This window comes from Hypanus sabinus, chromosome 1 (genome assembly GCF_030144855.1).
Source record: "Hypanus sabinus isolate sHypSab1 chromosome 1, sHypSab1.hap1, whole genome shotgun sequence".
Lineage (NCBI taxonomy): Eukaryota > Metazoa > Chordata > Chondrichthyes > Myliobatiformes > Dasyatidae > Hypanus > Hypanus sabinus.
Genome location: NC_082706.1, coordinates 42417896 through 42445129, shown reverse-complemented (window position 1 = coordinate 42445129; position 27234 = coordinate 42417896). Strand labels below are relative to the sequence as shown.

The following is a 27234-nucleotide window of genomic DNA, read 5'->3' as shown; positions in this document are numbered from 1 at the left end:
TGTGTATCTAATGGTATGTGCCTGTGATGCTGCAAGCAATTTTTTCCATTGCATTTGTGGACTTGTGCATCTGACAATAATCCTGACATTGAAGATTTTTAAACAGTAAACTTCTCCTTCGCTTGTCCCATTTTCTCTAGACTCAAGGGGTAGCCTGGTTTGGTCTCGGTAAGCCAGGGGTGAATGATTAGGCGGATATGAGACTCCAGTCAGACCTGCCAAGACATTATCAATTGAGAGAGCAGATTCTTTCTCTCACAACTCATATCAAACGTACTGGTAAGGGAAGTATTGGCAGCTGAACGCCCCTTACTGATCCTGGTTTCTTCCGACAGAGGTATATTACGGGTAATCGGGAGAGGCAAGTTAACTAGTAATGAGTCACCACTAGTGAGCTGTCCTTGTTTAGTAACAGGGTTCTTCAGTGTAGAAACAGGCCTTTCAGCCCATCTGGTCCATGCTGACCACTGCATCTTCCCTGCTAGTCTCAGTTGCCTGCGTTCAACCCATAATCCGCCAAGCCTCTCTCCTATCCAAGTGCCTCTTAAATGCTGCCACCTCTTCTGTCAGCTCATTCCTGGTCCCTACTACCCTCTGCATAAAGAGGTTACCTCTCAGGTCTCTTTTAAACCTCTTCCCTCTTTTCCTTGTATCTCTGCCCTCTGGTTTTGGACTCACTAGCCTTGGGGAAAGGGCAATGACCATCCATCTTATCCATACCTCTCATGGTTTTATAAACTTCCCTGAGGTCACAATTCTTTCTTCTGCATTTCAGGGAATAAAGAGCCAGTGTGACCAACCTCTCCCTATAACTCAGGCCTCTTGTCCAGGCAGCATCCTCATAAATCCCTTCTGCACCCTCTCCAGCTTGACAATCTTTCCCAAAACAGAGTGACTAAAACTGGAAACAATATATGGAGTTCACTCTGCTCCTCTTGAAAGACAAGGACGTTGCTGGGGCTTGAGGTCCCCAGTTATCGGGACAGATCGAATAGGTTGGACTTTATTCACTGGAGACATCTTAAAGTTATGAAGGGGATAGATACAGTGAATACCTGCAAGTTTTTTCCCCCTCAGGTTGGGTGAGACTAGATCAAGAGATTATAGTTTAGGGTAGAAGGTGAAGGGGAGTCTGAGGGTTAGTGAGAGTGTGGACGAGCTGCCAGCAGAAGTGGTGTAGACGAGGTCTATTGTAACTTTGAAGGAAGGTGAGAGGTTTATGAATGAGAGGTGTACGGCGATCCAGGGGCAGGTAGCCTGGACCAGGCAGAAGATCACAAACTTGACAGATGGAAAGGCCTGCTTCTGTGCTCGCTGACCTGCCTGCCAGTGGAGCAGTGCGACCGCATGGCATTCACTTTCTACTTGCCTTCTGTAACTCACTCCACCGATGCTGACAGCAGTGCTTACGACATCCCTCTCTGTTACAGCCTAAGTAAGTCACAGGATCTTGTTTTGGGCGCCAGTCGAAATTCGAGAGTCAGTGTCAAGGGAAAGTATTCCGAATCCTCGAGATAAACTTTAGGAGAGAGGTTGTTGAACTGAACAGCACAGAGTGTTTCAAGAGGAGGAGGAGGAGATTTCCATTTGTGGACGGATAAAAATCAGCCAGGACAAGAATTAGCAGACACTGATTCATCAGCTCCTCGGGGATTAGGGAGAACTGGGAATTCTCTCTGAGAAGGAGGAATGGAGAAGTGTTCGGTTGCAGTCAGCTCACTTGGCATGAAGAGGTGCCAGTGGCAGACTCACTCTCCAGGCAGAGTCGAACATGTGCTGCTTGACAGCCTTCTTGATTACAAAGGTCGATTATTGGAGGAGGCTTGGGAGAAGTTGGAGATGGCTAGATAAATGTCTCACAGCTGCAGAGAGAGGCTCTCTTCCCCCTCCCCCTTCCTTCTCTCTGTCATGTCTCTCTCTTGCCGTGCCCCTCACTCTCACCAGCTCTCTCCCTTGCTGTGGAATTTACAACTCGCTCAGAAACAGGCCCTTCAGCCCAACTGGCTCAAAGCTCGTCCCATTTCCCTGCATTTGGCCCACATCCTCTAAACCTTTCCTATTCATTAAGCATTCTAATTGTACCTGCCTCTATTTCCTCTGGTAATTGTTCCACATACCCATCACCCTCTACGTAAAAAACCTGCCCATTCTAAATCTTTCCATTCTCACTTTAAATCTGTTCCTCTAGATTCAGACTCCCCTACCTTAGGGAAAAAGACTGTGATCATCCACCTTATCTCTGCCCCTCATGATTTGATAAACCTCTATAAGATCAGCTCTCAACCTCCTTCGCTCCAGGGAAAAACAACCCCAGTCTGTCCTTACAACTCAAGCCCTCCAGTCCCAATGAATCTTTCCCTCTCCAGCTTCACGACATCCTTCCCATCGCCGGGAAACCAGAACCACGTACGATACTCCAAGTGCAGTCTCACCAACGTCTTGTGCAACTGCAATGTGATGTCCCAACCCCTGAAGTCAGTGCCCTGACTGATGAAGGCCAGTGTGCCAAACACCTTCTTCACCGCCCTGTCTATGTCTGTCACCACTTCCAGGGAACCAGGTACCCTGCATCTCTTTGTTGCACAGCGTTCACTGTTATATGATTTTCCCAAGTGGTATTACCTCACATTCGGATAGATGGAGCTCATCAGCCTGGGAAGGCAGTCCATCTAAGAGAGGGACAACTCTGATTTCAAACCTCCGCTGCCTTGCGGCCATACCCACTCATGGGAAAGGCTTCGGGAGTAAACCCTGAGGACAAATCCGGAGCTGGAGTCCCTGAGGAAGTCCAACGTTGCCTTCAACCTCGTCCTGGCAACTCCTGCGATGACACCAGTGCCAAGCTGTATCGGCCCTTGCCTTTCCCTTGGACAACATCGGTGTTGTGGAAAGGGGAGACTTGCAGCATGGGCAATTGCCTGTCTTCCATACAAACCTGCCCAGGCCTGCGCCCTGGAAACCATTCCAGGCGATCTGTGAATGGTCTTGCGAGACTAACGGATGCCACCATCACCTCACAACTGTCTGAGGTTAAATTTCCTCGGTCATTCCATGACCCACTTTCTCAGTTGTTTATTTATTTATTTATTTAGAGATTCTGTGTGGTACAGCTCCTTCCAGCCTAATGAGCCACACTGGCCTGCAACCCACCGACCTTAACACCAGTCTACTCACAAAATGTCTTTGGAATGTGCACCTGACGGAAACGGAGACACACGCATACACACGCACGCACGCGACGTACAAACTTTTTTCAGAGAACGCTGGGACTGAACTAACTCTGATTTCCCCAGCTGTAATAGCGACACATTAACCACCATACCAGTGCAGCGTCCCATTTGAACTATTGGGAGTGTCCATTTCGGCCCCGCTTCCCCTCCATTTCTACCCCTATAACAGAACATTTATAATTCACCTTCCATCCGCTGACTGAACCATTTTTTCCAGTGCCTTACCAAACCACCACCTGCACCCTAACCCAGAGGGACAACTCCTAGATGCTGGAGTGACAAACCGATGGTACGCTGAAAAATTTTATTGGCACAAACATACCTTGCTGCCCCTCAATTCCTTAAACCCCACCCATAATAAAAAGATACACAATGATTATGTTTACTGCCAAAGTAAATACTTTGGGGAAGAAACCAGAAGTCCATGAGAGGGGATCAGAGGTGGAGAGGGTCATTAGCTTTAAATTCCTTGGCATTGACATATCAGAGGATCTGTCCCGCGACCAGTACTTAAGCGTCATCATAAAGAAGGTATGACAGTGCTTCAACTTTCTCAGATGTGGCATGTCACCAACACTTCTACAGACGCACAGTGAAGGCTATCCTGACTGGTTGTGTCATGGTATGGTCCGGAAACACCGATGCCCCGGAATGGAAAAGCCTACAGGAGGTGGTGGATACAGTCCAGTCCATTGCAGGCAAAGCCCTCCCCACCACTGAACACACTTACATGGAGCTCTGCCACAAGACAGCGACGTCCGTCATCGAAGACCCCCTCCATCCAAGGCCGTTCTTGCTAATGCCATTGGGCAGGAGGCACAGGAGCCTTGCGTCCCACCCCAGCAGGTTCAACAACAGTCATTACCCTACAACTACCAGGCTCCTGAACCAGCATGGATAATTTCATTCAGTTTAACTCTGAGCTGATTCAACAACCTAATGACCCACTTTGAAAAACTCTTTACAATTCCCGCAGTCAGTATTAATTTTATTTGCACAGTTTGCTTTCTTTCACACATTATTTGTCAGTCTTTATCTACTTATGGATAGGCTTTGTAAATTCTATTGAATTGATTTTTTTTCCTCAAAGAAGATGAATTACAAGACAGTACATGGTAACATATACGTACTTTAATAATAAATTTACTTCAAGCTTGAAACTGGTTTTCCCAGAGAGCAGAGAATCGGTGGAATTTCCTGCCGAGGGAAGCAGTAGAGGCTGCTCTATTAAATCAATTTAAAATACAGTCAGATAGATTTTTGCTAAGCAGGGGAGTTAAGGGTTGTGGGGAAAAGGCAGATAGGTGGAACCGAGTCAGAACTTTGCACACCATCTCTGTCAATCTGACTCCTGCCTTATGGAGCTTCCACAGTGAGGGGACTGGTATACAAGGAGGCACGAGGTGAATCCAGGTGAGGAGCATCCTCACATGGACACACGCAGGCTATAAGAAACTTAATTACAGACAGACAGCGCCACAGTAACAATGATGTTTTAACCTGAAACTGTAAATAGTGTGTTCTATGCATTCGTGATTGTTTTATAAACAAGAGATTCTGCAGATGCTGGAAATTTTATGCAACACTACAAAAAGCTGGGGGAACTCAGTAGGTCAGGCAGTATGCAGGGGTCCCCAGCCTTTTTCCCCACCATGGAGCCTTACCATTAACCAAGGGGTCCATGGACCGCAGCTTGGGAACTCCTGGTATAAAGTACTGTATTTATGCTTTTGTTAGGAAATTGTACTCACTAGATAAACTTTGTGCTTATATATACAGTATTTTAAAAAAAGTAGCAAAGCCTTTCGAAGTCTTTCTACTATCACCTCCACCCTTTCAACATCTGTAATTTTTGACAGCCTTCTCCTCTGTCAACAATGCCACCCTTGTAGTCTCACCAACTCACACCCCTCCCTGCCCCATGACTGTAATCTTTTGATCCTGGCTCAAGTCACCCCCACCATTCCCTGCCACTAAACCACCCCCTTCCCACAAACAATTTTCAACAACACCTCCCGTGTAAGCCTGGTTAACTCACCCAGGCCCCTCCAAACCCTATGTAGGTGATCTTTCTAGCCTGGCAGTAGTCATCCCCACCACACCCCTGCCCTCTGTAATTTTCAACACCTCCCCCCACGTAACTCCAGTTAACTTGCCCAAATTCCCCAACCCCACCCCAGTGACAGTGAGTTTTCTACCCCGGTAGTAGTCACCCCGCAAATCCCTACAATTCTCGATGGCATCTCCCACTAAATCTCACCAACCTACCCCCCACCCCACCCCACCTTCTCCTTCCCTGGTAATAATCTCCCCTACCACCCCCCATTTTCAACACCTCCTGTGTAAGTCAAGTTAACCGCCACTGTCTGTTTCCCCGTGACCACTTGGGTTTCCACAGGGTGCTCTGCTTTCCTCACATATTCCACAGGCGGATGGATGGGTTAGTAGGATAGCAATTTGGCAGTGTGGGCTTGTTAGGCCGGAAAGGCCTGTTACTATACTTTACCTCTAAATTTTAAAAAACTCACCGCCTGTGATGGTGATCTTCCTGCCCTGGTAGTAGTTGTCCAACGTGACGGCTTTGCCCATCTTGGAGGCCACGATCCTCACAGTACGAGAGGCGTCGGGGCAGTCCACGTACGGGTTGTAGTTGGGGTCGGCCTGCTGCAACTGGTCATTGACCTGGTTGGCAGAACTGCTGGGGTTGAAGGCGTCCGCCACCCGGTCCCGGCAGAACGACTTGTACTTCCAAACCACGGTGGGCGGCTGGGTAGCCGAGGTATCGTACTGGCACTTCAGCACGACTGGCTGGAAGAGGAGTGCCACCTTCCACGGATCCGGAGTCGTCACCTGGATCGCTGCAGAGAGGCCTAGGAGCAAGGGAGAGGGAGAACAGAATCAGAGTCGGCATTAAATGAGATCACTCATGGGCTGTGGACTCAGCCCCACCAACCTGCCTTTTCCCCAGAATCCTTAAATCCCCTTCAAAAAAAATACCTCACTATGTCTGAAATATAATTACCGAGCCTGCCACTACTACTTCCTCAGGCAGAGAATTCCACAGATTCATCACTCTCTTGGGGAGAAAACATTTTCCCCTCATCTCCATCCTAAATCCATTCCCTGAATCCTGAGACAAGGTCTGAAAAGAGAGTTTCACAGAAACATAGAAAACCTACAGCACAATACAGGCCCTTCGGCCCACAAAGTTGTGCCGAACATGTCCCTACCTTAGAAATTACTAGGCTTACCTATAGCCCTCTATTTTTCTAAGCTCCATGTACCTATCCAAAAGTCTCTTAAAAGACCCGATCGTATCCGCCTCCACCACCATCGCCGGCAGCTCATTCCACACACTCACCACTCTCTGTGTAAAAAAAACACCCCTGACATCTCCTCTGTACCCACTCCCCAGCACCTTAAACCTGTGTCCTCTTGTGGCAACCATTTCAGCCCTGGGAAAAAGCCTCTGACTATCCACACGATCAATGCCTCAATACCTTATTCACCTCTGTCAGGACACCTCTCATCCTCCGTCACTCCAAGGAGAAAAGGCCGAGTTCACTCAACTTATTCTCAAAAGGTCAGCTCTCCAATCCAGGAGACATCCTTGTAAATCTCCTCTGCACCCTTTCTGTGGTTTCCACATCCTTCCTGTGGTGAGGCAACCAGAACTGAGCACAGTACTCCAAGTGGGGTCTGACCAGGGTCCTATATATCTGCACCATTACCTCTCGGCTCCTAAATTCAACTCCACAACTGATGTCTGTATTCACCATGGAGGAGGCCACAGAAGCCCAATCAGAGCAGATAACAGTGACATCCTGAAATACACACAAACTATGAAAGCAAGAGGTAAAGGTGGTCTTGGGAATGCACAAAGTAGGATAAATCCCCAGGGCCTAACTAAGTGTATCCTCTGGTTAGAGGGAAATGTCAGAGCTTTGAGAACATATGAAGATATAGGAGGAGGAGTTCGCCATCTGCTCTGACAAGCCTGTTCCAGCATTCAAAAAGATCATGGCTGATCTGACTATTGACCCATCTCCAGCTACCTTCCTTTTTCCCAGAACCTGCAATTCCCTTGCTATGCAAAAATCCAACTGTGGATTAAATAAATTTAATTTCTACTCTGTTCCCTCAAACAAATTACTGATGTATATTGTGAACAGCTGTGGGGCCAGTATTGACTCCTGTGACACTCTGCTCACCACTGACCGCCAACTTGAGAACCATTTATACTATGTATTTAATATACACTCAGTGGCCGCTTTATTAGGTACACCTGTACATTAATGCAAATATCTAATCAGCCTATCACGTGGCAGCAACTGAATGTATAAAAGCATGCAGACACGGTCAAGAGGTTCAGCTGTTGTTCAGACCAAACATCAGAATGAGGATGAAATGTGATATAAGTGACTTTCACCATGAACGGGGTGTACTGCGGCCAGAGGGGTGGTTTGACTATCTCAGAAATTGCAAATTCTCTTGGGATTTTCATGCAAGAGGTTTACAAAGAATGGTGTGAAAAATAAAACAAGAACATTCAGCGTGGGGCAGGTCTGTGGGCAAATATGTCTTATTAATGAACGAGGTCGGAGGAGAATGGCCAGACTGGTTCAAACTGGCAGGAAAGTGACAGTAACTCAAATAAGTACGCATTCAAACGTGGAGTACGGAAGAGCATCTCTGAACGCACGTTGAATCTTGTTGCGGATAGGCTACAGTAGCAGGAGACCATGAGCAAATACTTAGTGGCCACTTTTTTTTTAAAAAGGTACAGGTCGTACCCACTAAAGTGGCCATTGACTGTAGCTAATGAGACAGCCTCTACTGCTTCGCTTAACATAAAATTCCACAGATTCACTACGCTCTGGGAAAAGCAATTTCAAAGCTCAAAGTACATAAAGTGCCTTGCAAAAGCATTAAACCCCAAACCCTTTGTTCACATAAATGAGTATTACAACCAGGGATTTTCAGCAATTTAACTAAGACTTTTTATTTGTGAATCATGTGCTCCTCTTATCCCCCCACAGAAGAGCACAAAAAAACAGGAAAAATTGTAAAGTGTGAAAAACTAAAAATTCAAATCCCTCTCCTTTCCATCTCTTTATCTCTCTTTTTCCTCTGTCTTCTTTTCCCCACTCTCTCCATCAACCCCCTCTCACACAGTCTTCTTGGCCCAGTCCCTCTCCCCATCTCTGTTTCTGTCAGTCTCTCTCCTCTCAGAGCTCACACACACACACACACACACTCACACACGCACACGCACACGCACACACACACAGAGACACAGACACACACACACACACACACCGAGATCAGAACCAGATTTGTGAGGCTGCGGCTCTCCCCAAAGCATCACTAAGACCCCCACCATTTAAGGTGTGGGGGGGGTATAGAAACAGGAGTTGTATTAACAGTCCCCACTTCTTTACCCCACTCCACACACAATGAACACCGATGCCCTGTGTCTACATGCAGTCTCTCGTCCTCCCGAATACAGACTCGGAGGTTAGAGTCAACGAGTTATATAGCTCCGAAACACGCCCTTTGGCCCATCATCTCCATGCTAACCTTCTGCGTCTGCACTAATCCTATTTTCTTGCATTAGTGCTGTATCCTTCTATTCCTTGCCTGACTGGTTCCATCACGGTCTGGTACAGCAACTCGAAAATGTAAGGAGCTGCAGAGGGGAGTGGACTCATCCCAATACACCACAGGCACGTCCCTCCCCACCATTGGTATTATCTACAGGAGGTGCTGGCTCAAGAAGGCAACATCTATCATTAAATATCTCCACCTTGTGGACCACACCATCTTCCTGCAGCTTCCATTGGGCAGGAGGTACAGAAGCCTGAAGTCCCGCATCAGTAACAGCCGTTTCCCTTCAGCCATTCAGTTCTTGAACCAACTGGCACAACCCTAATCAGTGTATCGACTCTAGAACCACTTTGCGCTACAAATTGCTTTCTGTTCATATTGTGTTTTCTTGCAAAAATGGGTGTAATTTAAGTTTTCCCTGTGAATGCTGTGTCTTTGATGCTGTTGCAAGTAAGATTTTCCACTGCACCTGTAAACACACGGACTTGTACATCTGACAGTAAACTTGACTTGGTGCCCATCTAAAATGTCATCTAAACACAGTGATAGCACCATACTCCAGCACTTCCTCGGACAACATGTTCAAGACATCAGCCACTCTCTATAAAAAGAAAACTTACCCCTCAGGTTCCTTTTCAAACGTCCCTTCACCTTAAACTTCTGCCCTCGCCCACAGGGGGAAAATGTTTCTATCTACCTTTGATTTTCATAATCTTGTACATCTCTGCAGGTCACCGCTCAAGTCCCATTCTCTCCAGAGAAAACAGCCTGTCAAATTTCAGCCCACAGCTGAATTCCTCCAATCCAGTCATCATCCAGGACAAGCAACACACACAAAATGCTGGTGAAACGCAGCAGGCCAGGCAGCATCTATAGAGAGAAGCGCTGTCAACGTTTCGGGCCGAGACCCTTCGTCAGGACAAATGGGTTGTTTTCTCTGGAGTGGTGGAGGCTGAGGGAGTCTGATAGGATCTTATGAGAGGTGTGTGAGGGAAAGATAGACAGTCGGTATCTTTCCCCACCCTCAGAGTCAAATTGTCTAATACCAGAGGGGATGCATTTAATGTGGAGAGAAGGGGTAATCAAAGGAGATGTGAGGGGTAAGTTTTTTTATATTTATACAGAGTGCCTGGAATGCACTGCCAGGGGTGGTGTTGAAGGTAGATACGAAAGAGATGCTTAAGAAACTCTTTGGCAAAAGGATTTGCAGATAGTGGACGAATTCTCCCCATTCTCAAGAGCAGATGAGCTACCTCAACAACTGTTGTCCAGTGGTACTCACATCTACTGTGATGCAGGTGCTTTGAGAGGTTGGAGATGGCTAGAATCGCCTCCTGCCTAAGCAAGGATTTGGATCCACTGCAGGTCCGCAGAGGGTGCAATCTCACTGGCTCGCCGCTGGGCCTTGGATCACTTGGACAATAGGTGGCCACCAGTTTTCAAACGTTCGCTTTATGTCACCTCACTGCTACAAAAGAACTACATTAGTTACCTGTTTTCGCTAACAGAAGGTGTTTTCACTGTTACGAAAAACAGGCAACTCACGAAAGAAGGCAGCTTCTCCCCCGGAACTGCATTCCAGCCACCATTGCTTAAACACGTGTCTGTGAGCATCTGTGCTTTATGTCGATTAATCCTGTGCATCCGTTAGCAAGGTGAGTTCGAAGGTATCGGAAAAGCCTAAGAAAGCTTGTAAGGGTGTTATACTTAGCATAAAACTAGACATAATTCAACGTTTCAATCGTGGTGAACAAAGTAAGGACATTGTCCGCGCATTGAACCATTTGCACTATGCGTACGCAGAGAAAAAGACTCTCGAAAGCTGCCCATGTTACTGTTGGTTCTGCTCATAGCAAAGTGGTCTCTCTTAGTCAGCGTCCAATAATGGATAAAATGGAAAGTCTATTGCTTGTGTGGATTGATGGGTGTACAAAGCGTGGTGTCCGTTATCTTATACTTAAGGAGAAATCAGTCAGTCTTTTTAATAAGCTGAAATAGGAAGTACTGGACGATGGTGATGAAAGCGTTGCGAAAGTGGAATTTAAAGGTAGTCATGGGTGGTTTGATCAGTTTCTGAGGCGAGGGCAGCTTTGTAGTATAACATTTACTGGAGAGAGTGCTTCGGCTGATACTGAAGCTGCCGAAAAGTTCCGAGCAAGACATTTATTTCAATAGAAGAAAAGCAGGCTAAGGGACACAAGGCATCGAAGGACAGGTTTACCCTAATGCCTATGATTAATGCCACTGGTGATGCTGTCCTTAGGCCTCTACTAGTGAACCATTCAGAAAATCCGAGGCCACTTAAAGGCATTGATAAGAAAACACTTCCCATTGTGTTCTGTGCACCCACCCTCCGACGACTCAGCCTAACACACCATCATCAGTGTGCTTGCTGTCTTCCCGACTCAAGTAAAACTACATTGTACAGTACATACATTATTTCTACTTTATATAGACTGCGTATTTTTATGTGGTATTTGGTATGATTTGTTATTTGGTATGAGACTGCTTCCGCTATGCTAGTAGCGCTAAGTAGTGAGATTTTTGCTACGCTAGACATTACAGAGAAGTATTTTTACTTCATAGAGGCTGTGTATTTATCATATCATTACTGTTATTTCAGGTTTTATTTTGGCATGAATTTGTAGGCTGTTTTTTGGGTCTGGGAACACTCACAAATTTTTCCCATATTAATAAATGGTAACTGCTTCTTCGCTTTGTGATATTTCGGCTTATAAACACTTTCACAGGAACGCTCTACCTTCGGATAGCGGGGGAGACCTGTACTTAAGTCAGACCGCTATTTAGTGATAACATTTCAGAGTTCCTTCAGCATTTTGCACATGCTGCTCCTCAAGGTTCTGTGATTAGCCCACTCTACACCCATGATTCTGTGGCTGGGCACAGCTCAAACGCCATTTATTATTGTGCCAACGACACAACCATTTATGGCAGAATTTCAGATGCTGATGAGAAGATGTACAGGTGCAAGATAGATCAGCTGGTTGTGGTGTTGCAACAACAAACTTGCACTCAACGGCTGCGACCAAGGAACTGACTGTGGAATTCAAGAAGGAGAAGTCGAGGGACCACACAGTCCTCACTGAGGGATCAGCAGTGAGCAGTTTCAGGTTCCTGGGGGGGCAACATCTCTGAAGATCTATGCTGATGCAATTACAAAGAAAGCACGAGCATGCTAACTTGTCGCCGTCTGATATGGAGAGGCCACCACACAGGATTGGGGAAAAAAGCTGCAGGACGTTGTAAACTCAGCCAGCTCCATCGCAGGCACCCAGCCTCCCAGGCGTCAAGGAAACCTTCAAAAGGCGATGCCTCAAAAGAGCAGCATCCATCATTAAGGACCCCCAGCATGCCCTCTTCTCATTGCTATCATCAAGGTGGTGGTACAGGAGCCTGAAGACACACACACTCAACATTTCAGGAACAGTATCTTCCCCTCTGCCACCAGATTTCTGAATGGACAATGAACCCATGAACACTATCCCACTATCTTTTTCTCATGTTTATTTATATATGTAGAAGTAAAATAAGGAGTGCAAAAATGTGCATGTGTATAATATATATCACACACACTGCTTCTGTTTATTGCAATTTACAGTTTTCACTACTACAACAAATTTCACTACATTCGCCAGTCATATTGCACCTGATTCTGAATAGGGACGTTGTCCAGCAGAAGGGGTTAATTTAATTTGGCTTTTAATTAATAGTTTAATTAGTTAATTAGAAGGGCAAGTTCTAAGTTGGTAGACATCCTTTGATCTCTCTCCAGGGCAATCACACTCTCTCTTATGCAGAGGGGACTCTCAGTGCAATTTTCTGATGTTAATCCAACCCTCCCATTTGGAACTTCCCACGTCAGAGTCAAGTTAGCAGGGTGGAGCAAGTGTGGATTGCAGACAGTCTTAAAAATAGTGACTCAGAATGCTGAAACTTGCCCAACAGAGTCACAAGACGAGGCAAAGACATTCCTGGCATCGTTAGAAAAGTGTCAGAAAAAGAAAAGCTCCAGCAGGAGGAGCAAAGAGTTTCCTGTGGCATGTCGCAGAAAACCAAAACACACGCACGGCACGTCAGCAAGAAGACAGGTACATTAGAAACATAGAAATATGGAAAATAGGTGCAGGAGGAGGCCATTTGGCTCTTCGAGCCTGCACCGCCATTCAGTATGATCATGGCTGATCATCCAACTCAGAACCCTGTACCTGCTTTCTCTCCATACATTCTTTCTTGAGTAAGGAGACCAAGACTCAAACAACAGCACAGAGACAGGCCCTTCAGCCCATCATGTCAGTGCTGACCACAGTCTTACCAGTTCCAACAGCTGGAGGGTCGCAGCGGGTCGAGCAGTATCTGTGGGAGGGATGGAACCGTCGACGCTTCAGGTCGAGTCACCGCATCAGGACCAAGTGTCCATCAGGTCTCGAGCTGAAGTGCTGACAATTCCTCGCTCTAACCACCATCCCCCCCCCCTCCAAAACAGATGCTGCTCTGAGCCCCTCCAGCAGACTGCCTGCTGCTCCAGATTCTGGGATCTATAGTCCCTTGTGCCTCCAACTAATCCCATTTGCCTGCAGATAAACCTTCTGTTCCTGCCTGTGTCTGAATGCCTCTTAAACATTGCAATCATTATGGATCCGTGGTATCATCAACTGAGACAACAGGGAAACAGGCCATTCAGCCCAGCTCATTCATGCTGACCTGAGCTACACATCAGCTGTTTATATTTTACCATAGATGCTGCCTGACTTGCTGAGATTTCCCAGCATTTTGTGTGTGTTATTCTATCAATTCCTCTCATAATCTTCTATTAATTCTCCCGAGCCTCCGCTACTCCAGAGAAAACAACCGAAATTTGTCCAATCTCTACTATCAAATGCCCAGCAAACAACTTCTACACCCTCTCCGAAGCCTCCAACCCTTCCTGTAATGGGGCAACCAGAACTGCATGCAATCCTCCAAGTGCAGCCTGACCAAAGTTTCACACAGCTGCAGCGTGACTTCCTTTCTCTTGTACTCAATGGCCTAAGCATGCTATATGCCTTCTTAACCATAACTGATAATTTCACAAACTTCTACCATGTCTCCCCTCAGCCTCCAGAGAAAACAACCGAAGTTTATCCAACCTCTCCTTGCAACTCATGCCCCTTAATCCAGGCAGAACCTATTCTGCACCCCCTCCAAAGCCTCCACACCCTTCCTGTAATGGGGTCAACCATAAATGTACAATATACTCTATGTGGCCGAACATCTAGCTAAAATCTTTCCATTTTAGAAGTCAATGTACAACAATAAAACTCCAGAGATATGATACCTTTACAGCCACTAAATTTTCAATTCGATGCTCCTTGCTTGGCAGTAATGTGTAGAGTCCTGCTCACCCTGTTACAGGAAGGACATTATTAATGAGTAAAAGGTGCAAGAAAGATTTATGAGGAAGATACCAGGGGTTACAGGGAGAGATGGGCAGGCTGCGATATTATAGACAATAGACAATAGGTGCAGAAGTAGACCATTCGGCCCTTTGAGCCTGCACTGCCATCTTGAGATCATGGCTGATCATCTACTATCAATACCCGGTTTCTGCCTTGTCCCCATATCCCTTGATTCCCCTATCCATAAGATACCTATCTAGCTCCTTCTTGAAAGCATCCAGTGAATTGGCCTCCACTGCCTTCCGAGGCAGTGCATTCCAGACCCCCACAACCCTCTGGGAGAAAAAGACATTATTCCTCAGAATGCACAAGACAATAGACAGTAGGTGCAGGAGTAGGCCATTCGGCCCTTCTAGCCAGCACCACCATTCACTGTGATCATGGCTGATCATACACAATCAGTACCCCGTACCTGCCCTCTCCCCATATCCCTTGACCCCGCTATCAATAAGAGCTCTATCTAACTCTCTCTTGGATGCATCCAGAAACTTGGCCTCCACTGCCTTCTGGGGCAGAGCATTCCACATATCCACCACTCCCTGGGTGAAAAAGTTTTTCTGCATCTCTGTTCTAAATGGCCTACCCCTTATTCTTAAACTGTGGCCTCTAGTTCTGGACTCACCCATCAGTGGGAACATGCTTCCTGCCTCCAGTGTGTGCAATCCCTTAATAATCTTATATGTTTCAATCAGATTCCCTCTCATCCTTCTAAATTCCAGTGTATACAAGCCCAGTCGCTCCAATCTTTCAACGTATGACAGTCCCGCCATTCTGGGAATTAACCTTGTGAACCTACGCTACACTCCCTCAATAGCAAGAATGTCCTTCCTCAAATTTGGAGACCAAAACTGCACACAATACTCCAGGTGGGGTCTCACCAGGGCCCTGTACAGCTGCAGAAGGACCTCTTTACTCCTATACTCAATTCTTCTTGTTATAAAGACCAGCATGCCATTAGCTTTCTTCACTACCTGCTGTACCTGCATGCTTGCTTTCATTGACTGATGTACAAAAACGCCTAGATCTAGGTGTTTAAAATCATGAAGGGCAGAGATAGGGAGAACAATAACAACCTGTTTCCCTGGGATTGGAGAATCAGGAACTAGAGGGTGCAGGTTTAAGGCGAGAGGGGAGAGATATACAAGGGATTGGAGGGGCTTTTATTTCCATGCAGAGGGTGCTGGGTGTTTGGAACAAGCTGCCAAAGGAAGTGGAGGAGGTTGGCCAAACATGGACAAATAGGACAGGCTCGGTGCTCCTCAGGAGGCTAAAGAAATTTGACCCTCACCAGATTTTATTCATGCACCATAGAAAACATCCTGTCTGATGCATCGTGACTTGGTACGTATGGCACCTGCTCTGCCCGTGATCTGGGGAAACTGCAGAGAGTTGTGGACACAGCTCAGTGCATCATGGAACCCAGGCCCCCCTCCATGGACTCTGTCAACACTTCCCACTGCCACAGTAAAGCAGCCAGCATAATCAAAGATCCCACCCACCACATTCTCTCTTCTCACCCTTTCCCATGGGGCAGAAGACACAAAAGCCTGAAAGCATGTACCACCAGGCTCAAGGACAGCCTCTGCCCCACTGTTATTGGACTCCTGAATGGACCCCCTTGACCTTATAACCTACCTCATCATGATCTTGCACATTATTGACCACCTGCACTGCAGTTTCTCTGAAGCGGTTACACTTTATTCTGTTATGGTTTTACTTGTTCTTCCTCAGTGTAGTGTTGTAATAATCTGATCTTTAAGAACAGTATGGAAGATAAGCATTTCACTGCATCTCAGTACACGTGACAGTATAAACCAATACCATTCAGTCCCCTCTCACTCCCCTAAACTGCACACATCAAAGCCCAGCCTGTCAGACTTTCCCACTTGAGGCATTCCAGGGTACAGACACCTGTACATACAAGTAAACTCTCATTTTATTATTAAATTCAGAAGATTTAATAAGCATCTGTTCCAATAGACAAGCCTAGTTTCCGCTCTCTCTGTTCACTTTCTTATGTCCCGTGTGTTTTTGAAGTTGTTTGTTATAATACTGTGAAGGCGTGATTACCATATCAAGAAATATTTGTGTACCTTCCATTTCCAGACAAAAATCGACCTTGTGCAGAGGAACTGCAGAGGAACAGCACAGGAACTGGCTGGGCACGATACCAAGTTAAACTAAATCTCTTCTGATTCACATCCCGCCAATCCCTGCCAATTCACGTGCCATCTAAAAGCCTTAAAACAATCCTCGCCTGCGTCTGCTTCCACCATTGCCCCATCCACCTCTCCCCACACCTGTTTAAAAAAACTAACCCCTTCCACCTATACAATGGGTCCATATCCCTCCTTGCCCAGCACACTCATGACTCCCCCTCTGCCTCCGCTGTTCTAGAGAGGAAAAAAACAAGTTTGTCCAGTCTCTCCTTGTAACACAAACCCTCTAATGCAGGCACCATCCTGGTGAACCTCTTCTGCACACTCTCCAAAGCCTCCACATTGTTCCTGTAACGGGGCGACCAGATCTGAATAGATAGATATATTTATTTATGGAGACACAGCCCTTCTGATCCTTTGAGCCATCTCGCATTTCACCTTAGCCCAATCACGGGACAACTTACAATGACCCCCTACCAATTGCTATGTCTTTGGACTGTGGGAGGAAACCCAAGGAGAACATACAAACTCCTTACAGCCAGCGTCAGGAATTGAACCCAGGCCAACTGTGCTGGAAAGCGTTGTGCTGACCACTACGCTATCGTGCCAGCGCAAGATAGATAGACATTTTATTGATTCCAAAGGAAATGACAGTGTCACAGTAGCATTACAAGTGTAGAGACATAAATATTAGAAGAGAAGCAGAAAGAATAAAAAATAAGTTACCACAATCAGTATAACCCGGGGGGGGGGGGTGGGTCTCATCACTTCCCCGGCTGGGGGTTGACTCTTTATAGAGCCTAATGGCCGAGGGTAAGAATGACCTCAGAAAACACTCTTTGAAGCAGCGCAGTTGTCTTAGTCTATTACTAAACGTGCTCCTCTGTTCAGCCAAGGTGGCACGCAGAGGGTGAGAAACATTGTCCGGAATTGCCAATATTTTCCGTAGGGAACTTTGTTCCACAAGCATCCACTTGTAATGCTTCTGTGACACTGGAATTTCCCTTGGGATCAATAAAGTGTCTATCTACCATGGGGCAGTATGGTAGCATAGTTTGACTCCTCTAACAGAGCCATTTAAACTGGCCCCATTGGCCGGGCACATAGAAGGCTGCAATACTCCAGATGCGACCTAACCAGGCCTCCCCTCAGTCTCTGTCACTCCAAGGAAAACACCCCATGTGTGTTCAACCTCTCCTGGAAGCTCATGTCCTCTAATAGTCAAGGCAGCATGTATAAGAGTTTGGAAGTCATATCACAGCTTTATGAACAAAGTCACCCCAACCACAAACTGCTCCAGCTGCTGCCATCCAGGTAACGGTACCGCAGCATAAAAGCCAGGATAACAGGCTCCGGGACAGCTTCTTCCACCAGGACATCTGACTGAATGATTCACACTGGTACAATTGTATTTCTAAGCTATATTGCCTGTTCTGTTGTACATACTACTTATTACAAATCACTGTAAGTTGCACATTGCAAATTTAAACGGACACATAATTTAAAGATTTTTACTCCATGTGTATGTGAAGGATGTAAGAAATAAAGTCAACTCAATTCAAACCTCCACTTAGGTGGCATCCTGCTAAAATCTGTGCACCTTCTCCAAAGCTCCCACACCCTTCCTGTAATGGGACGCCCAGAACAATGGTCCATGCGGCCTGATGAAAGTCACCTACAGCTACACATAACTTCCCGACTCATGCATTCAACGCCTTGACAAATAAAGGCAAGCATTATGTATGAGAGTCAGTAAGTCAAGGGAGATGTGCGGGGAAATTAAACACCTAACTAAACTAATTCCTTCTGCCTGCACAATGTTGACATTCCTCCACTGCCCATACATCCATGTGCCTGCCTGTTACAACCTCGTATCTCAGGAAGTAACACCAAGGAGTCAGACCACAACAGGAATTACAAAGAAAAGATATTTATTAAGTTAAAACTAAGGTAAAGGGGAAAAGGGTGACATGTGCTGACTGCAGAATGAGGAAGGGAGAAAGTGTGGGCTTGGGAGTGGCTTCTTTTAAAGCAGTCCCCAACCAGAGCCAGCAACAAAAGTGTAAATGCAGGTGCCCTAGGGAACTGCAGCGCAGATTAGAGGAAGCACAGGCTGGGCTCTGAGGCAACCTAAAGCTGCCCCAATAAAGCTTACAGAATGTTCGATAAAGATATAGGGCGTGAGCAGATGCCAGGTACACTTACACCCTTGAAAGGGCATCTGCTAGCACCCTGTCCCTTCTACAGATGTGGCAAAGTTTCCCGTAACTCCACCGCATTCCTCATGCTTGTGAAAGTCTGTGCAAAAACGTACTGAACCATCTGATTTAACAACCGAAAGACAAGGGGAACTCCAGGAACTTGAGCTGGGTTCAGCTACACCATACTCCTACATGTAATTTACTTCCTTATGCCAATGCTGACACTTAACAGGGTCTATTTACCTCGTATGGATGTTGATTGATAGGGGCAGCATTACCCCACAACAACGTTGTGCTGAAATGCATTAGTACAAGATGGACTATCAGAGAAGAGAGCCGAATTCTGAGTGATTATCCGAACAATATCAAAGCACTCAGGAAGGTCAATTTCAGCCAGGATTTTAGAATTTGGCAACCTACACCTTTAGAAATAGCACCAACATTTCCCTCACCACCTGCAGGTGGAGACCTCAGCACAGCCACAGGTTTAACCTTGAGGACACTGTGTGTTTCCGGTCATTGTAAGGTGCCTTTACCGAGCAGTCAGAGCAGCAACTCTGCAATCGATCACATACGGCCCACTGTACCGAGCCTGGAAGGCAAAGACAGGCCGTGGCGGTAGGACAAGCACTAGGCCCCCTGGAGAAAAACCTGTGTTTAGCCTTCCTATCGTACCAAGTTTTCATCTTTTCCTGAGCTGCCTTCAAGCTTTCTCTAGCCAGCTCACATGTTCTATTAAGCTTAAAGTGAAAGACACCATAATCCGACAGGTTAGTAGGAGAAGGTTTGTCAGCCAGCCATTTCTCTTTCAGTAGTTTCAAAGGCCCTCTCAGAGTGTGGCCACAGCTGGACGGAAACAGAGGGATTTCCGAGTCACCCCCATCAGAAGAAGGGGAATGTCATCACCCCAAAATCCCTCCCAGTAGGCACACAACATTGACTTGATGCTTTAATTAAATCTTTCAAGCGCCCCCTGAGATTCTGAATAGTAAGCAGACGAGGTACAATGCTGGATGGATAACTGCATTAGCACTTAGAAGAGGAGGCGAGATGCAAAAGTTGACCCTTGGTCAGCCTGGACAACCTTCAGTAAGCCAAATACTGTGAAAAATTCAGTCAGCGTTTTGGAAGTGGTGGAAGTTGAATTTTACACAACGGGACAGCTTCAGGAAATCGAGTAGCTGCACACATAAATGGTCAGCAAGTACTGACATGGGGAAGAGGACCAACTAAGATTCCTTCAGAAGGCTCCCCAGTGGCAGGGATAGGGTATAGGGGAACAACAGAGATCTTTTGATTAGGCTTTCAGTAACCTGACACACCAGGCATGACCTAAAGTACTGGGCCACATCAGGCCTCGATGCAGGCCAGGGGAAATGCCTAAGCACATAATCAAGAGCTTTCCTAGTGTCTAAATGACCAGCAAGGCACAACCACAATCTGAAGACATTACATCAGGCCGGTAAACATCAGCAATAATTTGATAAACACTACTCCAGTCACGCTGAATGGACATTCATGGAGGAGTCCCCTTTCTCCCTAACACTCCACTGCTAATGAAATAGCCACAGGAGGCCTCTGCAATTGTTTCCGCTGAGACCAACTCCTTAAACAGAGGAGACAGAAGGGTCGCTTTTCTGTACAAGCACTAGCTGTTCACGAGAGGGGAACACGGTCAAACCCTGCTAGATCTGCATCACCTTTGGCCATAAAAGTGTCACAAAGGGCAATATCAGACCTCTGGCACTCGCTTTGATCATTCTCAGACATTACAGGAGCAGCAACACAAACGGAAAAGGTGTCCGGGGAAGTCAGTCCAAACTCATCTGAGCCCTCCTGCACCACAGGGCCCAGGAGTAGGTTGCACACTCCAACACTGGCTTCACCGATCTCTGCTTCTTATTAAGAACTGAACATTTAGCCATTGGTTGACTGGGCTTCTTATGGTGGAAACACACAGGGTCAGCTGTGGCATTCTCAGATGTAAAATCTTAGCTGAGGGTGAGGCGGAGGGGTAAAGGTTTTACAGATCACACCTGATGGGATAAGCCTTTACCTGTTAACTTGACTTGCTGCTTGTGGGTTCAGACCACTTCATCTGCCAATACGACAGCGATCTCACGGGTTAATGCCTTTTGCTCATTAGTAAACAGACATCAGGCAGATAGCTCTTAAATTCCTCAAGCTGACTAAATTGTTCTTTAGTTTCTGCTTGTTGAGCTAAACATCACTGGTTGAACAGTCCCTTTTCCTCTCGGACAAACTGACCATAACACTTGCAGGTCAAGGTTACAATAACTCCTAAAGCGCTGGCGATAAGCCTCAGGAACTCGTCAGATTTCAACATAGCCGCCTTGACCTCATCATAATCTAAGCTCTTTTCAATGCTTAGAGCAGAGCAGTCTTCCCAAGCCTTACTTTTCAAAACACTGCACAAAAACAGAGTCCAGACATGTTCAGGGCAATTTGAAGTTGGAGCCGCCCATTCAAAATGAGAGAGGTTTATCTCGACATCCTTCCCTCCAAATGGTGGAACTAACTTAATATGGCTACCTACATCAAGTACAGAAATATCAGATTCGTGCGCCTTCTTAAACTCTTAACTCCTTAAGGAAACACTCACGTTCTGAATGCAATTGGTGCTCCCTTAACAATCATTCCTTGTGCCTCTCCTATAACTGATTCTCTTGCAGTGCCATCTCCTTCAGCCTCAACTCAATGGCAGCTTCTGATAAAGGAGTAGGTTTGGGCACCGGGTGGGAATTGAACTAACCTTAAGAACCCCAGCGTCCATCAACACTTCCGAGGACCATTTTCCACTACCGGAAAGCTCAATTTTGTAATGAGATGCCAGCTGCAAAAGTTGATCTTTTGTAAACGGCTCAAGAAGCTCCACAGAAGGTTGTTTAATAAACTCTCCAAGAGATGCCACATCCTACACTACATTAAAGTATTGACCAAGTACAGGGGTCAGCACTAACATACAAATGCGACGTTTAACACAAAACAACACTAACCAAGTGTGCCAGTGCACAAAGTGCAAAGTGAGTATGGCCGTTGAGTGCTAATCTAAATGTTACACAATAAGTGAAGATATAAATAAATGTACAAATGAGCAAACCCCCCCCCCCCCACCCGTAGCCTTTGCTCTATCCTACCCATCTTCTGAGGTATACCGGGCAAAAGGTAACTTTAAAAGCAAAACTTCTGGAAGCATAGGCCATCAGGCTAATGGTCATGCAGTACAGAAAGTCTCCCTCCCACCCCACCCCCCCCCCCCACCACAGAACAAGTCTCTACCCAGAATTAACTCAAAAACTATAAGGGCAGAATAATAAAGGAATGAACCATAGGAGAACTGATTTATCAGTCCAGCTGGAACACTCCCCCAGCTAACTGGGGTACTCATGCATTAATTAGCATAATAATGCTTAAACAACCATACTGACAGGGTGTCAAGAAAGCAATTTCTCCATCAATGTGGCAAAAACAAAGGAGCTGGTTGTGGACTCCAGGAGGAATGGAGACAGGCCAATCCTTATTGGCATCAATGGATCTGGGGTTGAGAGGGTGAACTGCTTTAAGTTCCTCGGCATCCACATCACCGAGGATCTCACGTGGTCTGGACATATCGGTTGTGTGGTGAAAGAAAGCACAATACAGTCGGGCCTCTTTCACCTCAGACGGTTGAAGAAGTTTGGTGTGGGTCCCCAAATTCCAAGGACTTTCTGCAGGGGCACAATTGAGAGCATCCTGACCGGCTGCATCACTGCCTGGTATGGGAACTGTACCTCCCTCAATCGCAGGACTCTGCAGAGAGTGGTGCGGACAACCCAGCGCATCTGCAGATGTGAACTTCCCATATTCAGGACATTTACAGAGACAGGTGCAAAGAAAGAGCCTGAAGGATCATTGGGGACCCGAGTCATCCCAACCACAAACTGCTCCAGCTGTTACCATCCAGGTAACGGTACCGCAGCATAAAAGCCAGGACAACAGGCTCCGGAACAGCTTCTTCCACCAGGACATCTGACTGAATGATTCACACTGGTACAATTGTATTTCTAAGCTATATTGCCTGTTCTGTTGTACATACTACTTATTACAAATCACTGTAAGTTGCACATTGCACATTTAGACGGACACATAACTTAAAGATTTTTACTCCGTGTGTATGTGAAGGATGGTAAGAAATAAAGTCAATTCAATTCACCCAGCAGCAGCTGTACCAAAAGGGAAATAAATGTCAAAGCAACAGCTCACCACAAAACGACATAACAAACGAAAAGGCCTGTACGCCGCAAGAAAAATCTCGGGACAAACACAACATCCTTTCAAAATATAAAAAAAATTGGATGCGTCCCCATTATGTCACAACCTCTTCTCTCAGGAAGTAACACAAAGGAGTCAGGCCACGACAGGAATTACAAACAAGAGGTTTTTTTATTGTTAAAGTTGAGGTAAAGGGAATAAGGGTGATGTGTGGTGTGGTAGTGCTGGCTGCAGAACAGAGGAGGGGGAGAGGGGGAGGGAAGGGGGAAGGGGGGGGAATATCTTGTTTTTAAATAGCCCCCCAGCAGGTGCCAGCAATGGAAAGTTAATTGCAGGTGACCCACAGAACTGCAACACAGGTTAAAGAGGAAACACAGACCAGGAACTGTACAGGACACAACACTATCTAAGAGCTTTAAATGCCTCTGTCATATCTCCACCAACCCTGGGAGCAGATTCCAGCAGCCCTCTGTGTAAAAGAAAAACTAGTCCCACACATCTCCTTTAAATTTTTCCCTCCTCACCTTAAATGCATGCCCTGTGGTATCAAACATTTTGACCATGGGGTAAACCTTATGCCTCTCATCATTTTATAAAATTCTATTTGTACTTAAGGAAGTCAGTTTAAAATAAAAGAACCCCACTCATTTGGTCATGGAACTAGTTATGGTGAACAGCTCTGAACTCAGGTTGGGTAAGTTAGCATTTTATTCCCTGGAGCGCAGGAGAATGAGCTGCACAAAATCATGAGGCATAGCGGTAGGGTGAATGCATGCTGGCTTTTTCCCCTCAGGTTGGGTGGGACTAGGACTAGAGATCATAGGTAAATGGGACTAGGCAGAAGATCAGGCAAGCATGGACTGGATGGGCCAAAGGGCCTGTCCACTATTCTATGACTAACATGGTGAAGTATGAGAGCAAAACTGTACCCAGTATTTCAGATGGGGTAAGCCGAGCTGCATTATAATGTCTCTCTTACATAGTCAAATACCTTTGCAGTAATTTTCCAAATTACAGCCTCTGCTGTTCGATGAGAGCTGCAAGCTCAACCAGGTATTAACCAGGGCCAGAGAGCTCTGCACACTCTAATCTTTTTGTTCAGATCATTCACCAGACAATTGCACATTAAACAGAAGCCAGAACACTGACCACTCACGTACACTGATCGAGGTACAAATTACGAGAAAGGAATCTGTAGAGGCTATCCCTCCTGCCCTCGACCTCTGCAATCTCCCCTGACACTCTCCCTTCAAATTCTCTCATTCTACTTATCTTACCCTCACCCACTGGCTCCTCCCTCCATCCTTTTCTGTCATGCACTCCCTCCAGAACTTTGCCTCTCCCTCACTTTCAGAGTCAAGTTTATGATCACTGGCATGTGAAGTGAAATTTGTTCTCTCCTCCCCCCCCCCCCCCCCCCCGTTAACTCCCTACCTCAGGTAAGGACCCTCACCCACGTCCTTACCCCAACACCCCACATTGCACTCTCAAAAAACTCATCCCTTGTCCACCTCACTCAATCACTACTCCCTCTACCTTACTCTTCCCCACCTGTTCACCTTTCTCCCTCTCCAGCTTATCTCCACATCCTGACACTTCTCTCACTTCTTGCCCCACTTTCCCACAACCCCCTCTCCTCACCACCACTTGCCCCCAAGTCCCACATATATCATCCCACTCTCTCCCACCAACACCTCTTGTCCCACTCTCTCACCCCCACACCCCTTGTCCCACTTTCACTCCCTCCAACACCTCGTCCCTCTCCCACTCTCTCACCCCACGTCTCATCCCTCTCTCTCTCCCCACACCTCGACCCTCTCTCACTCCCCCCACACCTCGTCCCTCTCTCTCCCCCCCACGTCTCATCCCTCTCTCTCTCTCCCCCACGTCTCGTCCCTCTCTCACTCTCCCCCACACCCCTTGTCCCACTCTCACTCCCTCCGACACCTCGAACCTCCCACTCTCCCCACACCTCGACCCTCTCTCTCTCCCCCTGCGTCTTGTCCCTCTCTCACTCTCTCCCCCACATCTCATCCCTCTCTCAATCTCCCCATTCACCCCTCTCCCACTCTCTCGACCACACCTCGAACCTCTCTCACTCTCGTCCACACCTCGACCCTCTCTCACTCCCCCCACGTCTCGTCCCTCTCTCACTCTCTCCCCCCACGTCTCGTCCCTCTCTCACTCTCTCCTCCCATGTCTCGTCCCTCTCTCACTCTCTCCCTCCCACGTCTCGTCCCTCTCTCACTCTCTCCCTCCCACGTCCCGTCTCTCTCTCTCCCCCACACCCCTTGTCCCACTCTCACTCCCTCCACCTCGAACCTCCCACTCTCTCCCCACACCTCGACCCTCTCTCTCTCCCCCTGCGTCTTGTCCCTCTCTCACTCTCCCCCCACACTTCACCCCTCTCCCACTCTCTCCCCACACCTCGACCCTCTCTCTCTCCCCCTGCGTCTTGTCCCTCTCTCACTCTCCCCCCACACCACCCCTCTCCCACTCTCTCGACCACACCTCGAACCTCTCTCTCTCGTCCACACCTCGACCCTCTCTCACTCCCCCCACGTCTCGTCCCTCTCTCACTCTCTCCCCCCACGTCTCGTCCCTCTCTCACTCTCTCCCTCACACGTCTCGTTCCTCTCTCACTCTCTCCCTCCCACGTCCCATCCCTCTCTCTCTCGCCCACACCTCGACCCTCTCTCACTCCCCCCCACACCTCGTCCCTCCCTCACTCTCTCCCCCCACGTCCTGTCCCTCTCTCTCGCTCACACCTCGACCCTCTCTCACTCCCCCCACACCTCGTCCCTTTCTCACTCTTTCCCCCCACGTCCCTTCCCTCTCTCACTCTCTCTCCCCACGTCACGTCCCTCTCTCACTCCCCCCCACACCTCGTCCCTCCCTCACTCTCTCCCCCCCACGTCCCATCCCTCTCTCTCTCTCGCCCACACCTCGACCCTCTCTCACTCCCCCCACACCTCGTCCCTCTCACTCCCCCCCCCACATCTCATCCCTCCCTCACTCTCTCCCCCCACGTCCCGTCCCTCTCTCACTCTCTCTCCCCCCACATCCTGTCCCTCTCTCTCGCTCACACCTCGACCTTCTCTCACTCCCCCCACACCTCGTCCCTCTCACTCTCTCCCCCCACGTCCCATCCCTCTCTCACTCCCCCCCCCACACCTCGTCCCTCCCTCACTCTCTCCCCCCCACGTCCCGTCCCACTCTCTCTTTCTGTCCCCCACTTCTTGTCCCACTTTCAATCTCTTTGTCTTGTACCCTCTCCCCATTCTCCTGCACCCTCTACCTCTGTCCTCTCTCCCACCACTCCTCCTGTCCTTCCCCCCCATTTCCCACACTCCCCCTTCCCTTAACCCTCATTTCCTCCTTCCCCCTTGTCACCCCCTCCTTCACCCACACCCCTCTAACCTTCCCTTTCCTCGACCCACTTCCCATCTCCCCCCTTTTTCCCTCCCTCATCCTGCTTTCCCGTTTCATCTCTCCCTCCCTTTTCTATTTCTCCCTTCCCCTCCTTCCCTCCCTCTCACCCCCCATTCCCCCTTCTCTTTCCTTCCCCTCTATATCGTTCCCCTCTGCCTTCCTCGCTTCCTTCTTCCCCTCCCCCCATCCTCAGTTCCAGCGAGGAACGCCGCTTTCCTGCCGCTCTGACTTCTCCTCCTGTCCCTTTGGGGTGGTGGTGTCTACAGCTCCCACCTACCTGCCAGCCCGAGGAGAGCGGCTGCCACCAGCCGCAGTCCCATCTCCGTTTGCCGGTCTCTCGGTGTGTGGGCGCCTCTCCGAGCCGAGAACGAAACCCACAGTCACCTGGATCCCGCACCTGGCTCCGGCCACCCAGCCCAGGTAGGGAGAGAGGGGCGTGCACCTGCCTCCGGAGTTAGGTCCCAGCCCCTCTTTTTCAACAGCCCTCACGCCCCACTCTTACTGTCCTCCCCTTTTCTTCCTCAACCCATCATCAGCTCCCCTCCGCTTCCCCACATCCGACTGTTGATACGCCCTCAACTTTCCGAGCACCCCTTGCTCTGTGCGATGGAACAATCCCAGGGCTGGGACGGGGAACCTGGCGCTCGGAACTGTTTTGCAACCTTTGTCACTAACGAAACCTCTCTCTCCCTTTCTCCCCGCCTCCTTTCACGCTGGTAGTTTCTCCCAACGGCCCGGCAGGTTTATTTGTACGTATGTGTTTGCATTTTCCAGTTGAACAACACACGCCTCTCTCAACCCAACTTCCTGCCCCTCCAATCTCCCGCTTCCGTTAAACATTAAACAGGCCGCTCAAAGTCCTTCGAGGCAGTTGACC

The 27234-nt window shown here is 47.8% G+C and overlaps 1 protein-coding gene across 3 annotated transcripts in view; it reads right to left on the bottom strand.

The window, feature by feature from the left end:
• Positions 1 to 27033, bottom strand: part of lsr (lipolysis stimulated lipoprotein receptor) — a 51878-nt gene extending 24845 nt beyond the window's left edge. The window contains exons 1-2 of one of the 3 annotated variants that reach the window (XM_059968310.1): positions 26635 to 27033; positions 5759 to 6100 (exon numbers count right to left, since the gene is read on the bottom strand). In XM_059968310.1, coding sequence (XP_059824293.1) covers positions 5759 to 6100; positions 26635 to 26677 — 385 coding nt within the window. In that variant the 5' untranslated portion in view covers positions 26678 to 27033. The remainder of the gene's footprint in view (positions 1 to 5758; positions 6101 to 26634) is intronic. The other 2 variants (XM_059968307.1, XM_059968319.1) reach the window with 2 other exon arrangements.
• Between the last annotated feature and the right edge of the window lie 201 nt (positions 27034 to 27234).